This window comes from Nesoenas mayeri, assembly GCF_963082525.1.
Source record: "Nesoenas mayeri genome assembly, chromosome: Z".
In the NCBI taxonomy this organism is placed as follows: domain Eukaryota; kingdom Metazoa; phylum Chordata; class Aves; order Columbiformes; family Columbidae; genus Nesoenas; species Nesoenas mayeri.
In genome coordinates this window covers 37,402,319-37,422,553 of record NC_137542.1, presented here as the reverse complement: position 1 = coordinate 37,422,553, position 20,235 = coordinate 37,402,319, and the positions used below count along the sequence as shown (strand labels likewise).

The 20,235-nt window shown below is 40.1% G+C and overlaps 1 protein-coding gene across 2 annotated transcripts in view; it reads left to right on the top strand.

The window, feature by feature from the left end:
- The window catches only part of CHD1 (chromodomain helicase DNA binding protein 1), a 65,655-nt gene that overhangs the window by 15,705 nt on the left and 29,715 nt on the right, over window positions 1-20,235 (top strand). For both annotated transcript variants that reach the window (XM_080362043.1, XM_080362042.1), the window contains exons 3-7: window positions 10,540-10,744; window positions 11,728-11,832; window positions 13,128-13,195; window positions 16,533-16,682; window positions 16,965-17,233. In XM_080362043.1, coding sequence (XP_080218169.1) covers window positions 10,540-10,744; window positions 11,728-11,832; window positions 13,128-13,195; window positions 16,533-16,682; window positions 16,965-17,233 — 797 coding nt within the window. The remainder of the gene's footprint in view (window positions 1-10,539; window positions 10,745-11,727; window positions 11,833-13,127; window positions 13,196-16,532; window positions 16,683-16,964; window positions 17,234-20,235) is intronic.

Genomic DNA, 20,235 nt, shown 5'->3' with positions numbered 1-20,235 from the left:
CTGGTAGCTAAGCCGCCGGGGTCGCAAAGGCGAGCCAGAGTAAATAGAGATAATGAAACAAGCGGCCGAAAACGAACACTATGATATCATTGGGGACCTCACTAACGCCCAGGCTTTTCCTGTTCGCTTTGAAAGAGTTGATGATAACACGCTTCAGGGTTCTTATAGCCTGTTGAGCTGGAAGTTGTTGTCTCAACTGCGTAGCACAGTGAATGAGTCTGGGTTGCATGGGGAACCCACAAAACAATTACTAAACTATATCTAGGGGGGAACCCTCCTATGTCAGGAAGATATTAAGGTCATCATGAGGATGATCATGACCCAGTCTCAATTACTACTCTGGCAAGCGCATTGGCAGCGCTATTGTGAAATATCAGCACACCACCCTAGAAATCCAAATGATCCCCTTTATGGAGTGACGGCTGAACAATTAACTGGGATGGGGAGGTTTGTTGCTATCGACACCCAACTTCAATTAGGGCCGGACATTTGTCTGGAAGCCATGCGAACAGCACAATTAGCTATAGGTGTGGTAAAGACCTCCCCCCTCGCCATCATACATGGCTATAAAGCAGGGTAGAGAGGAGCCATTCACGCAATTTATTGACTGCGTAGCTGCAGCTGTAGAACATGCAGACGTACAGGAGTGGATGAAACCAGCATTATTAAGGCAGTGTGTTTTAGAGAATACCAGTCAGGCCACAAAAGCCGTAATACTAACATTGCCAGGGGGTGCAACAGTAGAACAGATCCTAGATCGCATGAGTAGGGTGCCGGTAGGGCCGCAGGCGATGCTAGTGGAGGCAGTGAGGGAGCTAGGGAAAGACCTGATACATACCCAGCAGCAGGCCTTTGCAGCCCTAGCCCCCTTGCACCAAGCTGAGAGGCAACCTTCGACCCTACAACAGCATCAAGTGCCCGTTCCCAGCTCCAGCCCGTTCCTGCCGGCTCCTTGCGCCCAGCCACAGAAGGGAGCCTCGGCCTGGACCTGGCAACAGCAGTAGACGTGACACTAATAGACCAACACCCACAGAAGATCCAGGTGTGCACTCTTGGGCCAGTATTAATCAATGGCAAACCACAAGGCGCACTGCTAATCGGACGTTCATCCAGTGGAATAAAGCGACTCTTTATTCTAGCTGGGATTATTGATGCGGACTTTAAAGGGACAATGTCCGTAGTTGCTCAAACGCTATTTCCACTGGTGCATATCCCAATGGGGAGCAAGATTGCCCAATTAATTCCCCCTCCTCATCTGACCGAGGAACATGGAGGCTTTGTCAACTGCGGATAGAGGAGCAGCTGGATTTGGATCTACAGGAGGTCTCGTTATGTTGACCATGGCTATGAATCGCCGACCAGTGACCACAAGGCCCGCAGTGGATTTCAGCTAGATGGACTAAAGCAGTTCTGGACAGCCGACCACCGAGAACATCTGAGGGTGAAGAATCCGCATAGTCCGTCAGAGAAAGATGTGGTGACCTCTGTTTGTAATGTTACGTTTCTATATAGTTACCGGGTTTGTAAGTAGATCATTGTTCGATCCTTGGGAAAATGTTTGGGTAACCCTTGGGAGAGCCGCAAATACCACTACCTTCTGTGCAAGCTTGGCAACGCCAAGTGCACCCTTTGTTACGTGTCTTATCGGGGTGCCATTGAATGACAGTTTCTATAGTCTATTTAATCGATCACTCTCTGAGCAGCAGGAAAAATATCACCGTCCCACCCGGGATGGAGTGGGCTCAAGGATTTTCTCAATCAGCCTCCAAACTGGCAGAAGCTTCCTTATGGTCCTGATCCACAAGAACTTGAATTGGTAGACTCCCTAAATGCTTCCTACTGCATATTCTTCCACAGCTTAAAAGCCACCTGCGCAGTAGGGAGTTTGCCCTGCAATCTCACCGTGACCCGAGTCTCCCCAATAGATAATGAAACACAATGGGAGGGCCAATGGTGTCAAAAGGTTCTGCATAATAAGAGTCACCCAGTTGGTGTCTCCCATTTCCCTAAACGTCTACCTGTGGGGTGGTTTCTTATTTGTGGCAACCGTGCCTGGAACGGTATACCAGCCCGAATGATTGGAGGTCCATGCACAGTCGGTCAACTTAGCCTAGCTTTGCCACACCGTCACCCAAATAGATCCAATCCTGTAAGGTGGAAAAGGGACATTACAGAAACCCTTGATGACACCTGTGATGATAATGTACGGCTCTGGAATAAATGGGAAATAATATTTGCGTCACTTTTTACCCCAGGTGTTGCTGCTGCCCGAGCACATAGAAATTTAGAGAAGTTATCTTGTTGGGTAGTGAAACAAGCCAACCTTACCAGTAGAGTGCTTTCAGATTTAGCAGAGAGCATGAGTAGTGTGCAACATACCGTGTTACAAAATCGGATGGCCATTGATTTTTTTGCTCCTAGCCCATGGCCATGGATGTGAGGACTTCGATGGTATGTGCTGTATGGATCTAGAAGATAAGTCACGATCAATTCACAGAGAAATTAAGCAGTTAATAGATCACTCACAGAAAATCAAAGAAGATGTAGGGCTGTTTGGCCTGGAAGGCCTCACAAAGTGGCTGGGACTGGGAGGATGGATCAAAGCAATCTTGCAAAGTTTGTTAGTTATTCTGATTATTGTAGTTATTGGACTTTTGTGCCTAAGTTGTGCCTTATCTTGTATTAAAAGAATGTTTGAGCAAACATTGGGACAAACTCTGCTCGTACAAAAAGAAAGAGGGGGAGTTGTTAGGGAGTGGCTTAAAGATAAAGGACATGAATCCATGGAGCAGTTGCACGATCAGAGTTTGTTCTAATAAGAGTTGTGTTCTAATATTTGTTCTAATAAGAGTTGTGTTCTAATGTTTGTTCTAATAAGAGTTGTGTTCTGATAAGTTAATGGTTTGACATGTTTTAGGAGCTTAGCATAACCAGGCCTCAGTGCCTCAATAGGCCTCAGCAGAGACTGCTGATCATGAGGGAACAGCAAGGACACTGTGACTTTGGCAAGTCTGGTAAACAACTCCAGGGAGGGGGGAGTCGAAAAGGCGTGAAACTCAGGCGGCCAGCTAGCCGCAGGTAGGAGGGTCAAGGCAAATGTATCCTTTGGACTTAAGCCAATCAGCAGGTGACAAGTATGCATAATTACTGTAACCCCTATAAGTATGTGTTGTTAACGGCAATAAAGTTGAACAATGCGTTATCACTCACATTGAGTTGGCCTAGCTTGTTCCTCCACCGCTCGCAGTTGATTGGTAGCCTATCAAGTTATTAATAGTCTCGTCTGATGCTGGTATAAAAGTGTTTCTCATTAGAGATTAATAAAAGCAAGAAAAAACACAGTAATCAAATCTGTTCTTTCTTTCCATGTGTCTTGTAGATCCTTACCTTTAGAGATAACTATGAAATAAGTCTTAGGCTGAAAATTTCCATTCAATTTCTGTTTGTATTGATAGTTAGACCTGTTAGGCAATAGAGGGGGTTTTGTGGTGTCGATACAAAAGGTTTTCTTTTAACTTCTGTCTTTTCCAGATAGTTAGGTTAGGGACTGAGTTTTCCTTTTTTTTTTTTTTTCTAGTTTAAGAAAAAAAATTCTGTGTAAGCAGAGGCAGTGACTTCGATAGAGACTGGCCGAATGAAGTTCCTTTTCTTCAGCCTTTTCATGATAACACCTGTGTTAGTGTAAAATAACTTGGAATAACCTAGTAGTAAGTTTTTCTTTAAAAAAAAAAATCATTATCATAGTTTGAAATTATGATATCTTATTGTTAAATGTTGTGAGAGAGTATCATTAGAAGTGCTAGACCAAACTTTTTTTTTTTAAATTTTTGGACAGGAGAAGCAAGGACACAGTCTACACCCAGAAGTGTGTGATATTTTAATCTCTGCATAAACATGTTCTCGTTTTTGATATTTGCATTGACTTAAGTGATAAAAATATCAATTTTCTCTCTAATTTTGAAGATATTTTTAATGGTCAAAATTGAGCACTTAACCTCTAGTTCTTACTGTAGGTGTGTGTTTTGCCTCTCGATCCCCACATACTGTTACTCTTAGTTCAAATCCTTTCAGTTTCTCAGAGGGAAGTTCTTTGAGGTATAGACTGTTGCAGCTGTTGGGGATTTATAGGTATTACATGTCATACAGTGCTGCTTGGTACTGTCTCAACAATCTACAGTGTTTATTGCCTGTGTTTATGCAGCATGTACTCATGTATTATTCCATTTACTGCCTCCTTTGCAAACAAGAGCTCTAGTTTCTGGGTTGTAGTACTGTCTTTGTAGAGGTGACTCCAAGTCAAGGTGCTACTGAAGCCCAGGGTGAAACATCATATGAATGGACATGATGAAATAAACATGCATTGGTATCCTCAGAGCCAATCAGTTGCCTGTCCTGCGGGTAGTAAACAGGAAAGTTCTTCAGATTTCATCTGAAATGAAATCACATCTGTTATCTTACCTATCTTTTCGTAGGTGCTGTAGTTGCATCAAGATCTTTGGTAGTATGTGGTGCACATGAGGAGGCATACAGGCAGAAACTCTAGTATAGTTTCACAAGTCTGTATTAATTTGGATAATTAGAGCTGAAGTAAGTTCTGACCAACATAGACTAGTTTTGTGTGCTTGAACTCCTACAGTGCTTTTTACTAGTTAATTTCAAACTGGTTTTAAGTATGTATGAGTACTGCCATAGCCTCTTAAGATTTTATAAATGTTTTAGCAAGTCCTTGCTGTTTACCTAGTTTGAAAATTACTTGATACTACTCAGTTTGTCTTTTCCCATTTCTTTGTGCCGATTTAACACTGTGGGATAAGAAAGCTTAGTAAGACATTATTGATGCTATGTTCTTTAAATTATATTTTTCTGTTTGTTCTATATGCCAGTTAGCTGTTAGTCTACTATAGTGATCCTGCATTATCCTTTGTACATGGTAACATTTGTTCTTTGTTATTATTTCTTGTAACTTTTTTTCTCAACCCACCCTTTTTATCTGCAGGTTTGTTTTGTAGTCTTGCATTTATTAATAACATGGTTGAATATTGACTTTAAGGTTTTTATGCTTGTCAGATATTACTGTTAGTTAATATGCAGTTGATCGTATTAGTCTGCTCTTTGTCAGATCAGGCCAATTTATTGTGAGAAGAAGGGTTTATTAAGTAGCTCTTATTTTGCTGGTCCTGCTCATAAGCATTGAAATTAATTCCCAGACTTCTAGTTTTGCTGAGAGCTACACTTGGCAAGATAAAGGGTATATGTGTTTTGTCTAAATACTGAATATTGTGTGATCCACATCTGTTGACAGGTTGGTATTACTTAATGAAGACCTTGGATGATAGCTACCTGATCTCTTTGTATAGAAAAATATTTCGGATTAGTTGAGTTTTTTGCATCCAACTCCAGAGCAAATGGCATTACCTACTAAACTTTTTTCCCCTTATCTCAGTCACTTTGGTTTTGAACTTACCACTTAATTCATATGTTGAAGGACACCTAACTGTGTACATCAACTGTGAATCTAATTGATGTGACTTTTGCATACTTATCTAAGTAAACTGTAATTTTTTTCTTTTATTTTTTTCCTTTTTTTCCACTTTAGTGTCTCCACCATTCTGTCCTGTAGCTGGTTTACGTGTTTCTCATAATGTTGACAAGTTGTTTGACCAAGATGGCTTATTCCAGTGTCAGTTTCCCCTTGCAACCTTAGAAAAGAGGTACTTTGTTTTGGTTGCCTCTGGCTCCCTGTGATATTGAACCTATGGTTAGGACGGTATTCGTGTGTATGAAATATTTTAGATTTGATAAATACACATTAGTATTGCCCTACTTGAGCAAGTGTTGTCCTACATGGAAGTATTTTATTCCCTTCCTTCAAGGTTACATAGGATTTACACATTTTTGTTGGCTTTTTGTTACTCGTATTTATCTGGCTGGTATTTACTTGTACCTCAAGATTTCTTCATGCTCAACTTTGTTCTTTTTCTCTTCATGTATAGTTAGAACTGACTTCCACAGTCCCCGTAACATTTACTTATGGCACTTCGCTATGCTGAGAAATGCTGTTGTTTTATAATGGTCTCATTTACCTAGAATTAAAGGTAAGGTAACATTACTGTACAAGAACACTATTACAATTAAAATATCTTCAGAAGATTGTCATGCAGTGCCATTAACTTCTGGTAAACAGTTTAAACTCCAGTTATGTTCTGTAGTGGGTGCCCTCTTTTATTTGGCAAATGAGGTTAGTGTTACAGCACCGTGCCTGAAGTAAGACTTTGGTGACAGAAATAGGAAGTTAGTTGCTTCCCAGTTTTCCTCTTGGCAGGTGCAAAGAAACCCAGCAGCAGCATGTTTCTCTGTATCTCCCCCTTCAAAAAAAGTAAGCTTCACCATGGTCTGCTTGTTTCTTTCAAAGCTGGTAGTTACAGATGGCTGATTGAGGTGCAGTCTATAGGAGTCTGTTTATAAATAGCTTCATTTTTTCTTTAATGGTACAGTTTTGCTGGTGTTAGAAAAGCAGAAGGAGGAGCGATTTTGCTTTGGTTTGTGGTTTTAAAATGTTTCCAATTAAGTATGTTCTAGGGCAGAGGATGATCAATTTGTCCTCTCTTCCCAACCCCACCTCCAGCTGACTGTCAGATGAATCGTTCTGGCAGAGATTGTCTAGGCTTTGATACCAGCTTTTGTTTTATAATTTTTGATTCTGGCTTCATGTTTGCTCTGTTTAAGTGTTTGAAGGCAATGTGTACATAATTTGAAACTATTTTGCTCTGGGGTAGTGGGATTCCAATGTTTTTTCTCATTATATCTTTGAGATATGGGAGTATTAACCTAATGAGGAATCTTATTAAAGCCTTAACTTGGCTGCTTTGTGAACTTCTTGCAAAAACCCAAGTATTTCTAAGTTTTTGAGGGGTCATAAAATATTTATCTTTAGTTATGGTGCTCTCTAGCTAAGTATGTTAAATTTGGTGTAAAATGAATATACAGTTGGAATAAGCTGGCAGCTCAAGTATATCCCAAGGAAAGTACCTTGGCACAAGTCATACCATCAGTGACAAAGCCAGAGTTCTCTGCATGGGGAATTTTGCTGCTATGTTTTCAGCAGAAAAATGTGGTCTGGATAGTTTTTTTTCTTTGTTTTTTTTTTCTTTTTTTAGAGAGAGATATGTGCTGCTAATTTTTTTTTATTATTATTTTTTTTTTTTTGGTAAGTATTGCTGCTAATATATAGCGATGGAAGAGAGTCCTTTAGTTGGACAGATTGTTGTGGACTAGACTTAGCTGTTAAGAGGTGTCTATGTATATATGGGGTTTGATGGAGCTAAACAAGGATTTTGGAGAGAGTAGGGGTGGAAAGTTTGCATGAGTAAGAACCATTTCTACAATTTTTATTTTCCTTGCTTGACTCTTCCATATTAATTAAATTTCCCCCAAAGCAGGAACTTTTAATAGTAGTGGCAGCAGATTATAATCTGCAGGCCTGGAAATAAAATGCGTCTCTTTCAGTTCTTGTCCCATATCTGAAAAATTCAGTGGAGTTCATGCTTTGTAATGGCTAAGGAAATAAACAGGAAATAACACTTTATAGCCTGACTTTATATTCTTTGGTCCCCCTGCTTTTCAGTGGTGGTGATAAATAAGATAAATCTTCTGCATGCATTTAAATCAAATTAAATAGTTAAGATTTCTTTTAAAATAAAACTAAAAAACACATAGCATTTACCTAAACAGTCTTGCTTTTAGAATTGCAGTTTTAAGTTTGCCATGTCGTATCTGTTACTTCTGCATATTTTGAATGGGCTCTTAATATTTAAAGGCTTGCCTTCCTTCAACTTCTGGTAAATTTTAAACAGAATTAAAATTAAACAAAACAAAGAGAACAATGACAACAAGTCCACTGTCAGATGCTTTTCGAAGACCCTGCACAATTTTTTTTTTTTTTAGTGTGTTGAACTTTATTTTGCTCAAATTGATATTCTCTTCCTTGCTGTTCTTAAAACAGAAGATTCTTAAGGTAGGTACTAAGGGAACTGCCCAAGAAAAGTGCCTTCCTATATTTGATACTCACAGAGAGGGCCTTGTGGGAGAAGTGGCAATTGGTGGCTGTGTTGGCCACAGTGACCACAAAGCAGTCAGGTTTAAAATCTGTGCTATTGGAAGGAAAACTCCCAGCAAGATCTCAACTCTGTATATAAGGAGAGCAGACTCAGGCCGCTCAAAGAACTACTTAGTAAGGTTCTCTGGGAAGAAGCTTTTGAAGGTGCTGGGGCCCTTCAGTGTTCATCGCCATTTAAGTACCACCTTCTTAAAGCACAGCACTACACAATTCCAAAAGACTGAAAATCTATTAGGCGAGGCAAAAAGCTAGCTTGGTTGGGTAGGGATCTTCTTCTTGAACTACAGTGAAAAAAGAAAGTGTGTGGTCAGTGGAAGCATGGTCAGGTTTCATAGGAGGACTACAGAGATGCTGCTCACCACTGTAGGGAGGAAATTTGTGTGACCAAAGCCCAACTGGAATTGAAACCGGCCAGTACAGTGAGGGGCAATAAAAAGGGCTTTTTCAAATATGTTCATGGCAAAACGCAAACTAGAAATATTGGCCCGTTACTTGATGAGCATGGTCACCTTATAAATAGGGACACAGACAAAGCTGAGGCATTTAATGCTTTCTTTGCCACAGTCTTCAGCACTAAAGATGGACTTGGAGGCCCCCATAGCCCTGGGCTGAAGAACCATGGCTGCGAGAATAATAAACTCCCAACGAATCTGGAACTTATACGGGATTTGCTGCTCCAGCTAGATCCTGCAAGTCAATGAGACCTGATGGAATTCAGCCAATGATACATAAAGAGCTGACTGATGTCATAGTGAGACCTCTCTCTGTGATTTTTCAACCATTTGGGGAATGTGGAGAGGTCCTGGTTGACCAGAAGCTGGCAAACATCCCAGTCTACAAGAGGGGCAACAGGGAAGACCCCGGCAGCTACAGACCTGTCAGCCTCACTTCTGTGCCTGGCAAAATAGTGGAGAAGGTTATTCTGGGAGTTACTGAAAAACACCTGAATGACAGTGTAGTCATTGGTCCCAGCCAGCACGGGTTCATGAGGGGAAAGGTCCTGCTTGACCAACTTGATTTCTTTCTATGACAAGGTTGCCCACCTAGTTGACCAAGGGAAGCCTGTTGCTGTCATCTTTTTGGATTTCAATAAAGCCTTTGGTGCTATCACAGTATCCTCTTGGACCACATGTCTAGCATACAGTTGGATAAACATATAATGCAGTGGGTGAGCAGTTGACTGGTGGGCGGGCCAGGCTTAAAGGGTTTTTGTAAATGGGGTTATGTCAGACTGGTGACCAGTCACTAGTGGGGTTCTGCAGGGATCCATCTTAGGGCCAGTACTCTTTTGTGTCTTCCTAAATCACTTGGACTTCAGGGAATACTAAGTAAGTTCGCTGATGACACAAAATTAGGAGGAGCTGTTGACACTCTCAAGGGCAAAAAGGCCCTGCAGAGGGATCTGGACAAACTGAAGAAATGCGCAATCACCAACCACATGAAGTTTAACAAGGGCAAGTGCTGGGTTTTGCACCTGGGACATGGCAACCCTGGCTGGATATATAGACTGGGGGATGAGATGCTGCAAAGCAGCTCCATGGAGAGGGATCTGGGGGTTCTGGTCAATGGCAAGTTGAACATGAGCCAGCAGTATGCCCTGGCAGCTAGGAGGGCCACCCGTGTCCTGGGTGCGTCAAGCACAGCGTTGCCAGCCGAGTGAGGGAGGTGATTGTCCTGCTCTGCTCTGCACTGGTGCAGCCTCACCTGTGTGCAGTTCTGGGCACCACGGGATAAAAAGGATACAAAGCTACTGGAAAGTGTCCAGAAGAGGGCTACAAAATTGTTGAAGGGTTTGGAGGGGAAGCCTGATGAGGAGAAGCTAAAGTCACTTGTTTTGTTCAGCATGGAGGAGACTGAGGGGAGACCTCATTGTGGTCTACAGCTTCCTCACAAGGGGAGGAGGATGGGCAGGCACTGATCTCTCTAGTAACCAATGACAGAACCCAAGGGAATGTCAGGAAGATGTGCCAGGAAAGGTTTAGGTTGGACATTAGGAAAAGGTTCTTCTCCCAAAGGGTGGTGGAGCACTGGAACAGCCTCCCCACGGAGGTGTCACAGCCCCAAGCCTGACAGTATTCAAGAGGAGACTGAACAACACCCTCAGACACATGGTGTGAACTGTGGGGTTATCACGTGCAGGGACAGGAGTTGGACGCAATTACCCGTGTTGGGTCCCTTCCAACTCAGAACATTCTATGATTCTATTATCTTTTTTTTTAGTTTTCACAAAGAGTGAATTCTGAATTCTCATTTCTTGTTGATTTTTAATTTTGTTAATCTCAACTTATTTTATCAACTGCATCCATTTGCATGCTACCCATTTGTCTGATCTAGCTTAACAATTTATAGGTGACACTAAGGCAACTTTTTTCTTTAGTCCTGTTACCTTGCCAGTTGTGTAATATCCTAACTTCTTATTGCAGCCAATCAGATGATGATTCTGGGTCAGCATCGGGTTCTGAATCTGGTTCAAGCTCTGGAAGCAGTAGTGACGGAAGCAGCAGCCAGTCAGGCAGCAGTGATTCTGACTCTGGTTCAGAATCAGGCTCTCAGTCAGAAGCAGAGTCTGACACATCTAGAGAGAAGAAACAAATTCAAGCTAAACTGCCAAAAGTTGATGGATCTGAGGTAAACAAAACATATAAAAACATATAAATGAACCCTTTGTGGGGGGGGGGAATATGATTTAAAAAATTATGCTGTGCAGTTAGTTTCAAGAGCTGTTTTCATTTAGAAACATTAAAAGAGGTAATGAAGTGCTTTTAATTAGACTTTAACTTAGTTGTGTTAGTGAATGCCTGTGCTTAGCCATCTAAAACATAGGGCTAAATTTCTCATTGATAAGTACTTGAAGTGACTATATTAAAATTCTCGCATTTGTAAGTATTTTGAGTCGAATACTTACCTGAACTTCATTATACAGAAGCATGTGCTAATTTGCTGGAACTTAGATTCTACAAAGACACATATAATGTTACTTATGTTTTGGTTTCATTTTTTACGTTTCTTTTATGCTTAGTTTTCTTGTATCGACAAATGATTGTATAAAAATTTCAAGCTTACATACAGTTGGCTTTCTTTATCAAGAAGTCACATAAATTCAGGAAGAAGTGGTGTTTAGAAATCTCTTCAATCCAGTGGGCCAAAATTGTTTGCACTTTCCCATGTCATATGGACTTAATTGGGGTGGTAGACCATATTTATAAAAAGTAGTCATGTATTAGTTACCACAAGAATGTAAGACTGTTAGGGATTCTCTTTTATATTTTTTTGTTCATGTCCTTCAGTATTACTGTATGAATGTGAGAAGATTTATCTGGATCAGTTTAAAAATTTACTTTATAAATGTTTTACCTTGACAATACCTACACAGCTATTGTCAGCACCCTATATAAACTGTCCTGGCAATTATTATATAATGTTCTGTTTTGCAGAAATCTTACTGCTTTAAAAAGCTATCTGATATTACTAGTGCATGCAGTATTTTGCAGAAAATGTTAAAATTGGTAAAGTTAAGATCAGTCTTAATAATGATGCTAATCTGGAAGAGTAAATAAGTGGTCAACTTGAGACTTTCAGTATGTTTATTTGACTCTTGTATCTCCATCCAGTTTTGGAAGTCTAGTCCAAGTATACTTGCTGTGCAAAGATCAGCAGTGCTCAAGAAGCAACAGCAACAACAAAAAGCAGCTTCATCAGACAGTGGTTCAGAAGAGGTGAATAACATAATTTAGATTTTTAAAATGTGAACATTCTGATATCATCTCATATGTTAGAATAAAATGACATAGAGCCAAGTTATATTCTCAAGTGTGTGTAAAAGCCTGGGTTTAGTTTATAAAAGTAACATTCAAATAACTGATATTTTTATAAGGAGAAGTAGAAATCTCTCTAGTTACTTGTTTTCAAGTGAGTTGTGCCAAAATTGTATAGCCTCAATTATGCTGTATTTTTAGGTATTCTGTGATGTATGGCCAGAATTTGCAAGCCACACAGTGCTGACTTGCATTGTATTTTTGGCTGCTTGAGTTTTGTAAAGACAGTTAAAAACGCTAAAAGATGTTCTTCAACTTTTTTCTGTATAAAGTTACCTACTGTGGTTTTCAAAAATGGTGTATGGAGTAAAAAATGGCATTTCTCCCAATGATGTAATTTACTACAAAAGAATTCTTGTATTTTAAGAACAGCACCTGTATTCTTCACATTTTAAGACCTAAATCATAGGCTAAAGTAATGTTGGCTTTGTGCAGCAGGAACATCTTTTAAGGACACTAGTGTCTATTAATTGGAATCTATTTATAAAGAAGACTTCTCCTTCATTACAAAAACTGTGCAGTGTAGTCACACTCATTGGTTAGGCTTCTGGTTTTGTTTGGTTTAACAGCTCATCATTAAAACAGTCACAGAACTTAAATCACGTATCGTTAAAACATTAATTTACAACTATTGTGTAGTACTCTTTTTCTGAAATATTTTTTCACGCTAAAACTTAATCTACATCTAAACTTAATCTCAATTAGATTGATTTTGGGAAAATCTAATTTTAAGAGTGTCCTTGATTTTTTTCTTTGTGAGTACAGAAAGAAGAAACATACTATTCTCAAAACTTTCTTAAAGTTATCTTTAAATGTGAAAGAATACTGAAGGTGAGAAAACTCCTTAGATTAGGAGATTTTGTTAGGAATCTGATAGAACCATCATATTGATTAACTTGGGGCAGCTTAAACCATGATTGTTTTTGTGTAAGCACAATGGTTATTTTAAGACAGGCATTTTTTGTGATGTACTCTAGACCTGTGCTGACACAATATATTCATAGATGGAAAAATACAAAACCAATAGCAGTTTATCTCATTGTGCATCAATAGGTACACTGTGGCAGATGAAAAGGATAAAACATGAATAATGTGTCTCTAGTTTGAAACTGGGAGTTGATTTCTCTTTTTAATGTTAGAAGTGCTTCATTCTTTTTGTGATAATTAATTGTTGGAGTTTTTTTCTTCACCTGCAGGACTCATCAAGTAGTGAAGATTCTGCAGATGACTCATCCAGTGAAACCAAGAGGAAAAAACATAAAGAGTAAGATATTTTGCTGAGTAAAATTATGTAATCATTTTGTTATAGTGACGTGTGCTCATAATTCATGCTTCATTTCTCCACACTTGAGAAGCTTAAGTTCCCTTTGTGATTCATCTTGATCTTGCATTTCCAATTTTGATAAATGTTTTTGAATATTTAAAAGAAACTCTAAAAGGAACATGTATATCATACCAATTTCTGAGCAAGAGAGTCTGCATTATTGTTCAAAAAATTCATAACTGCTTTTATTTTTAAAATACTTTGTTACAGTTTATTTTTGAGCTGAATGCCCTTTCTAAAAATTCTTGCAGAAATGGGAAGCTATTAAGTAGATTGTCTCAGAACAAATTCAATTTAGAATCCCTTAATTAATGCCAAATTGGTTTTGGTGGTGGTGGTGTTTTTCGTTGTTCGGGGTTTTTTTGCCTCCTTCTGACATGTTTAGAACTTACTAGAGTTCTGATAGTAATTATAGACTAGCAAAGGACTTCAGCTGTAAAATTCCTTCAATTAGGTTGATGCAAAAGTAGTTGTGGTTTTTTGCATTGTTGAAATTCGCTGTTTGATATTGGAATACGTTATTAAATAAATATGGTTATGTCATCATTTTAATGCGTTTTTCTTGCTTAATGTTTTTTCGCTGCTGACTTATTACTTGCTGTTTATTTTATATTTATTTTGGACTATGGACTATGTTAGACAAGAAGCAAATTCGAGCAGTTTTCTTGTTTGAGTTCAAAATGGGTCATAAAGCAGCAAAGACAACTTGTAACATCAACAATGCCAGGAACCGCTAATGAATGTACAGTGCAGTGGTGGTTCTAGAAGTTTCACGAAGGAGACAGGAGCCTTGAAGATGAGGAGCACCGTGTCTGGCCATCAGATGTTCACAGTGACCAACTGAGAGCAATCTCACAGAATCGCAGAATGTTAGAGTTTGGAAGGGACCTCAAAAGATCATCTAGTCCAATATCCCTGTCAAAGCTCTTACAACTACACGAGAAGTTGCTGAAGAACTCAATGTTGATCATTCTAAGGTCATTTGGCATTTGAAGCAAATTGGAAAGTTTAAAAGCTCGATAAGCGGTTGCCTCATGAGCTGACTGAAAATAAAAACAGTTGTCATTTTGAAGTGTCATCTTCTACGCAACAACAATGAACCATTTCTCAATCAGATTGTGATGTGCAACAAAAGTGGATTTTATACAACAACTGGCGATGACAATCTCAGTGGCTGGACTGAGAAGAACCTCCAAAGCAGTTCCCAAAGCCAACTTGCGCCAAAACAAGGTCATGGTCACTGTTTGGTGGTCTGGTACTGGTCTGATGCACTACAGCTTTCTGAACCCTGGTGAAACCATTCCATCTGAGAAGGATGCTCAGCAAATTGATGAGATGCACTGAAAATAGCAACACCTGCAGCCAGCATTGGTCAACAGAATGGGCCCAGTTCTTTTCCATGACAATGGCTGACCACACGTCACACAACTGGTGCTTCAAAAGTTGAATGAACTGGGCTATGAAGTTTTGCCTCATCCACCATATTCACTTGATCTCTCACCAACTGCCACCTCCTCAAGCATCTCAACAACTTTTTGCAACGAAAACACTTCCACAATCAGCAGGATACAGAAAATGCTTTCCAAGAGTTTGTCAAATCCCAAAGCATGGATTTTTATGCTACAGGAATAAACTAACTTTTTTCTCGTTGGCGAAAATGCATTGATTGTAGTGGTTCCTATTTTGATTAATAAAGATGTGTTTGAACCTAGTTACAATGATTTAAAATTCATGGTCCAAAACCTCAACTACTTTTGCACCAACCTAAAAAATGATAGATCAAAAAGTTTGTGAAAAAGATTATATGTTCTTATTGTGGCAGCAAGAGGCAGTGACCTGTGTCTCTTAGGAGTGGAGAGTAGAAATTGAAGTGTTCTACCATTCCTTCTCTCCCAATTCAGGAATCACCTCAGTGTTCAGGGTTGCCAGTATAATATGTTGAAGAAATAGTAGTTGAAAAAAAAAGGGGGGGGGGGGGCATAAAATACCACTAACTGTGCAAAATGGTACTTTCCTAGCAATGAGCTGTTATTCACAGTCTTTTGTTGGTTAAGAATTTGATTATATCCAATTGCATACTCTATTACATGCAAGATATTTAAGTTTAGAAACCTGTAATCAAATAGCTTTGTATATCCAGTGCTTGAATTTTTGTCCTATATCTCTTCTGAATATGTCTGCAGTTGTTATCTGGTGTGCAGATCGGAGATGTCTCAATATATAATTTAGTACATAATCAAGCCTTAGAGGATGGTGATTTATACCTGTTTCTTGTATTTCCAAATAAATACAGGTCATGGATTTTTGTTATTATTTCTTCAACTTACTGTTTGCAGAAAAAGTATTTTAATAAGATATGGCGATATACCATGAGTATAATAGACACATATATGTATTTGTCTTGGATGGCTAGAACAATAGGAATGTGATTTCCTCCAGGACCCAGTGTCCTGGAAGGCAGGAAAGAGGAAAGAAGAGAGGGATCAAAGCACTGATTCCCTGGCTTCCTGACTGGAAATGTAAGGAAGAGATTTCTTGGTAATATTCCGACTTTCATGAATATTACTATTGCTCTAACACCTTCGTCATGTAGACCTAAACCTGATGTTACTATGAAGTTTAGCCACGTTTCAATAATATATAACAGATTTTTTTTCTTTTTCATGAAGCTATCAAGATTAAATTTGCCTATACAGAGAGTTGAAACATGTTACTATTCATCAGTGGTTATATCTTTCCTGTTGCAAAATAGATCTCAGTTAAGCAGGAGATGCTGCTGCTCAGTCACAAGTGTCTTACTCATACTATGTTGCTTGGTTGTGAAGGTCTGATCTGGGAGCTCAGTGGGAGTTTATGGGAGCCAGTGCCACTCACAGGTTGCTGCAATTCAAGTTTTTCTGGGTGTTTCTCAAATCTGCCTCCATTATCTTTTGATTCCTGTGCCAAAGTTGCTCATTCTTCACATGGGCTACAGGTACCATACACATTAGACAATATGGGCCTCTCCAGTATGTAACATGACAGGGCTTTATGATTTAGGCATGTGTAAGTTCTAATAAATGTGTATCTTTCCGCTTAGACTTGCTAAGTGCTTTGGTTTCTTAATGTCATGGTAACTCATTTCTTCATGTAGAAATGTATGTAGAAAACCAAATTTTTGTTTTATTTTGATTTTTAAATGTCTCAATAACAGAAAACGTAGACCAACTCCATTTGAAGCTGCTGCGTGTTTTTATTTATTCATTGATGCTACTCTTTTGTCTTCCAATATGTATAGTGAAGACTGGCAAATGTCAGGATCAGGTTCAGTATCAGGAACTGGTTCTGATTCTGAATCAGAGGACGATAGAGAGAAAAGCAGTTGTGAAGAGAGTGAATCTGACTATGAGCCAAAAAACAAGGTCAAAAGCCGAAAACCTCCAAGCAGGTAAGGAGTCATGCATTCAGATACTCTCATACTAGTTCTGAAAAGATAAATACATGTGAATGAAAACATTAATGCTTAGTAAAAGAGAAATTAGGGTTGTTTTTAAAGCTACATAGGATGTTAGTATACTAGTATTTTCTAGTGAATACTTTTTTGTGTGCTGTAACTGAAAATGGAGTAACTGAACATTTATGAAATAGACATATTCAGGAAGCAATACAGAGAATTTATACTTGTCCCTGTTGAAACATCATTGTTGTGTCATACCTTACTGTCTTCAAGAATTAAACTAAAAAGTGGGAAAAAGAGTGCAGGACTGAAAAAGAGGCAACTTGATTCATCAGAGGAGGAGGAAGATGATGATGATGATTATGATAAGAGAGGATCACGTCGCCAGGCAACAGTCAACATCAGTTACAAAGAAGCTGAAGAAACCAAGACAGATTCTGATGATTTGCTGGAAGTTTGTGGAGAAGATGTCCCACAAACTGAAGAAGATGAATTTGAAACTATAGAGAAGTTCATGGATAGTCGAGTTGGCCGTAAAGGAGGTATTTTATTTTTTTTTGTCAGTGTTCTTAAGTTCCTGGAGTGCATTGTGGTGCAACTTCAGCAAATGTTCTCAGCTGCAGGTCACCTGTGAGGCTTATAAACAGCAATCATTTTAATGTTACAAAACTCATCTCACTTTGTCTTTTATTTGTAAGGATGTTCCTTTTTAAAGCCCATTCTAAGTGTTGCAAAGTAAAATGTAGAAGAATTGCATACCTAAGTAGAAAATAAAAATGAAGTGGACAATAACTCCATATTGTATAAATACATACCATATTGTTATACCACTATGTGTACAGTTTAGTGATAGTTGATCATTATGAACTTTACATAGTGGAGTGGCGAAAGTGGACTAGATGTGAGAGCTGACCAGTAACCTGAATCCTGAAACGTTATCACAGTATCACAGTATGTTTGGGATTGGGAGTGACCTCAAAAGATCATCTAGTCCAATCCCCCTGCCAGAACAGGAACGCCTAGGTGAGGTCGCACAGGAACATGTCCAGGCAGGTTTTGAATGTCTCCAGAGAAGGAGACTCCACAACCTCCCTGGGCAGCCTGTTCCAGTGCTCTGTCACTCTCACTGAGAATAAGTTTCTTCTCAAATTTAAGTGGAACCTCTTGTGTTCCAGCTTGATCCCATTACCCCTTGACCTATCCTTGTTTGCCACTGAGAAGAGCCTGACTCCATCCTCGTGGCACTCACCCTTTATATATTTATAAACATTAATAAGGTCACCCCTCAGTCTCCTCTTCTCCAAACTAAAGAGACCCAGCTCCCTCAGCCTTTCTTCATAAGGGAGGTGCTCCACTCCCTTAATCATCTTTGTTGCCCTACGCTGGACCCGCTCCAGCAGTTCCCTGTACTTCTGGAACTGAGGGGCCCAGAACTGGACACAATATTCTAGATGGGGTCTCACCAGGGCAGAGTAGAGGGGAAGGAGGACCTCTCTCGAACCACCCCCCTTCTAATACACCCCAGGATGCCATTGGCCTTCCTGGCCACAAGGGCACAGTGCTGGCTCATGGTCATCCTGTTGTCCACCAGGACGCCCAGGTCCCTTTCCCCTACACTGTTCTCTAATATGTAATTTCCCGACCTATACTGGAACCTGGGGTTGTTCCTGCCCAGATGCAGGACTCCTCACTTTCCCTTGTTAAATTTCATCAGGTTATTCCCCACCCAACTTTCCAGCCTGTCCAGATCCCGCTGGATGGCGGCACAGCCTTCTGGCGTGTCAGCCACTCCTCCCAGCTTAGTGTCATCAGCAAACTTGCTGATAGTACACTCAATTCCCTTGTCCAAATTGTTAATGAATATATTGAATAATATTGGCCCCAGCACTGACCCCTGAGGCACTCCGCTAGATACTGGCCTCCAACTAGATTGCACACCATTGACTACCACTCTCTGGCTTCTCTCCTTAAGCCAGTTTGCAACCCACCTCACTACTCTATTGTCTAGACCACACCTCCTCAACTTAGCTGTGAGGATGCTGTGGGAGACTGTGTCAAAGGCTTTACTGAAGTCAAGGTAGACCACATCCACTGCTCTGTCATCATCCATCCACCTTGTTACATTCTCATAAAAGGCTATGAGGTTGGTCAAGCATGACTTACCCTTGGTAAAGCCATGCTGACTGCCCCTAATAACCCTCTTATCCTTGATATGCCTTGAGATGGCACCAACAATAAGCTGTTCCATTACTTTCCCAGGGACAGAGGTGAGGCTGATCGGTCTGTAATTACCTGGGTCCTCCTTCTTGCCCTTTTTGAAGACTGGAGTGACATTTGTTTTCCTCCAGTCCCCAGGCACCTCTCCCGTTTCGCAAGACTTGGCAAAGATGATGGAGAGTGGTCTAGCAATGACTTCAGCCAGCTCTCTCAGCACCCGCAGATGCATCCCATCTGGACCCATGGATTTATGGATGTCCAGACTATTTAATTGCTCCGTAACCCAGTCCTCATCAACTAAAGCAAACTCCTCCATTGACCTGGCTTCATCTGGGGCCTCAGGGGTACAGGGCTCCCCAGGACAGCCTCCAGCAGAGTAGACAGAGACAAAGAAGGCATTCAGTAATTCTGCCTTCTCTGTATCTTCTGCCACCAGGGTACCCACCCCATTCATCAGTGGGCCTACATTGCATCTGGTATTAATTTTATCTGCTATGTATTTGAATAAGTTCTTTTTGCAGTCTTGACCCCTCTCGCCAGGTGCAATTCTAAGGAGGCCTTGGCTATCCTAGCTGCCTTCCTACATCCTCTAACAGCAACCTTATATTCCTCCCAAGTGGCTAGCCGCTGCTTCCATGACCTGTAAACTCTCCTCTTATGTTAGCAAGGCTGAGCCACTGCGGTTATGATTTCAGTTACTGCTGTACTAATTGTTTCAATACAGTGCAATGTGTGGAGTGACTACATAATGTATCTGAAAAATCAGTGGTGCACTTGAATGTGAACTCTTAAAAATATTTCATGAATAGTGGTAGGTATGTCATATTTCCAGCAATAATGGGATGCAGTATCTAGCAGTTCTGCTTATGTGCTTGAGTCTACAAATGAGGATCCTAATTAAAAACAAAACAAACAAAAACCCAGCATCACCCTGGTCCCCTTGCACTTCAGAACTGCCTTTCTCTATTAGTTATACCCAGTCTCTAAAATTTCTGATTCATCTCAGAACCTGCATGCTTCTTCCTCTCAACTTTCTTTTCCCATGCTGTCCCAAATTCTCGTGTTTCCTGTTCCAGTGCATAGTGTTACTGCTGTGGTCAAAGCCTTTGGAACTAAGCTGCTTATTTTTCTTACTCAGATGATGTTGCTGCTTGTGCTGTTTTTTTGCTGTTGCTGCTGTCTGTTGCTTTGTATGGCCCCTTCAGCTTGCTGGGCTCGTTTCCCTACCTGGCCATTTTCACAGAAAGGAGCCTTTTTCCTGTTGCTAGTTTGGTTCAGATGCAATAAGGACTGTACTGAAATAAAAATGTTCCCAGATTAGATAAAA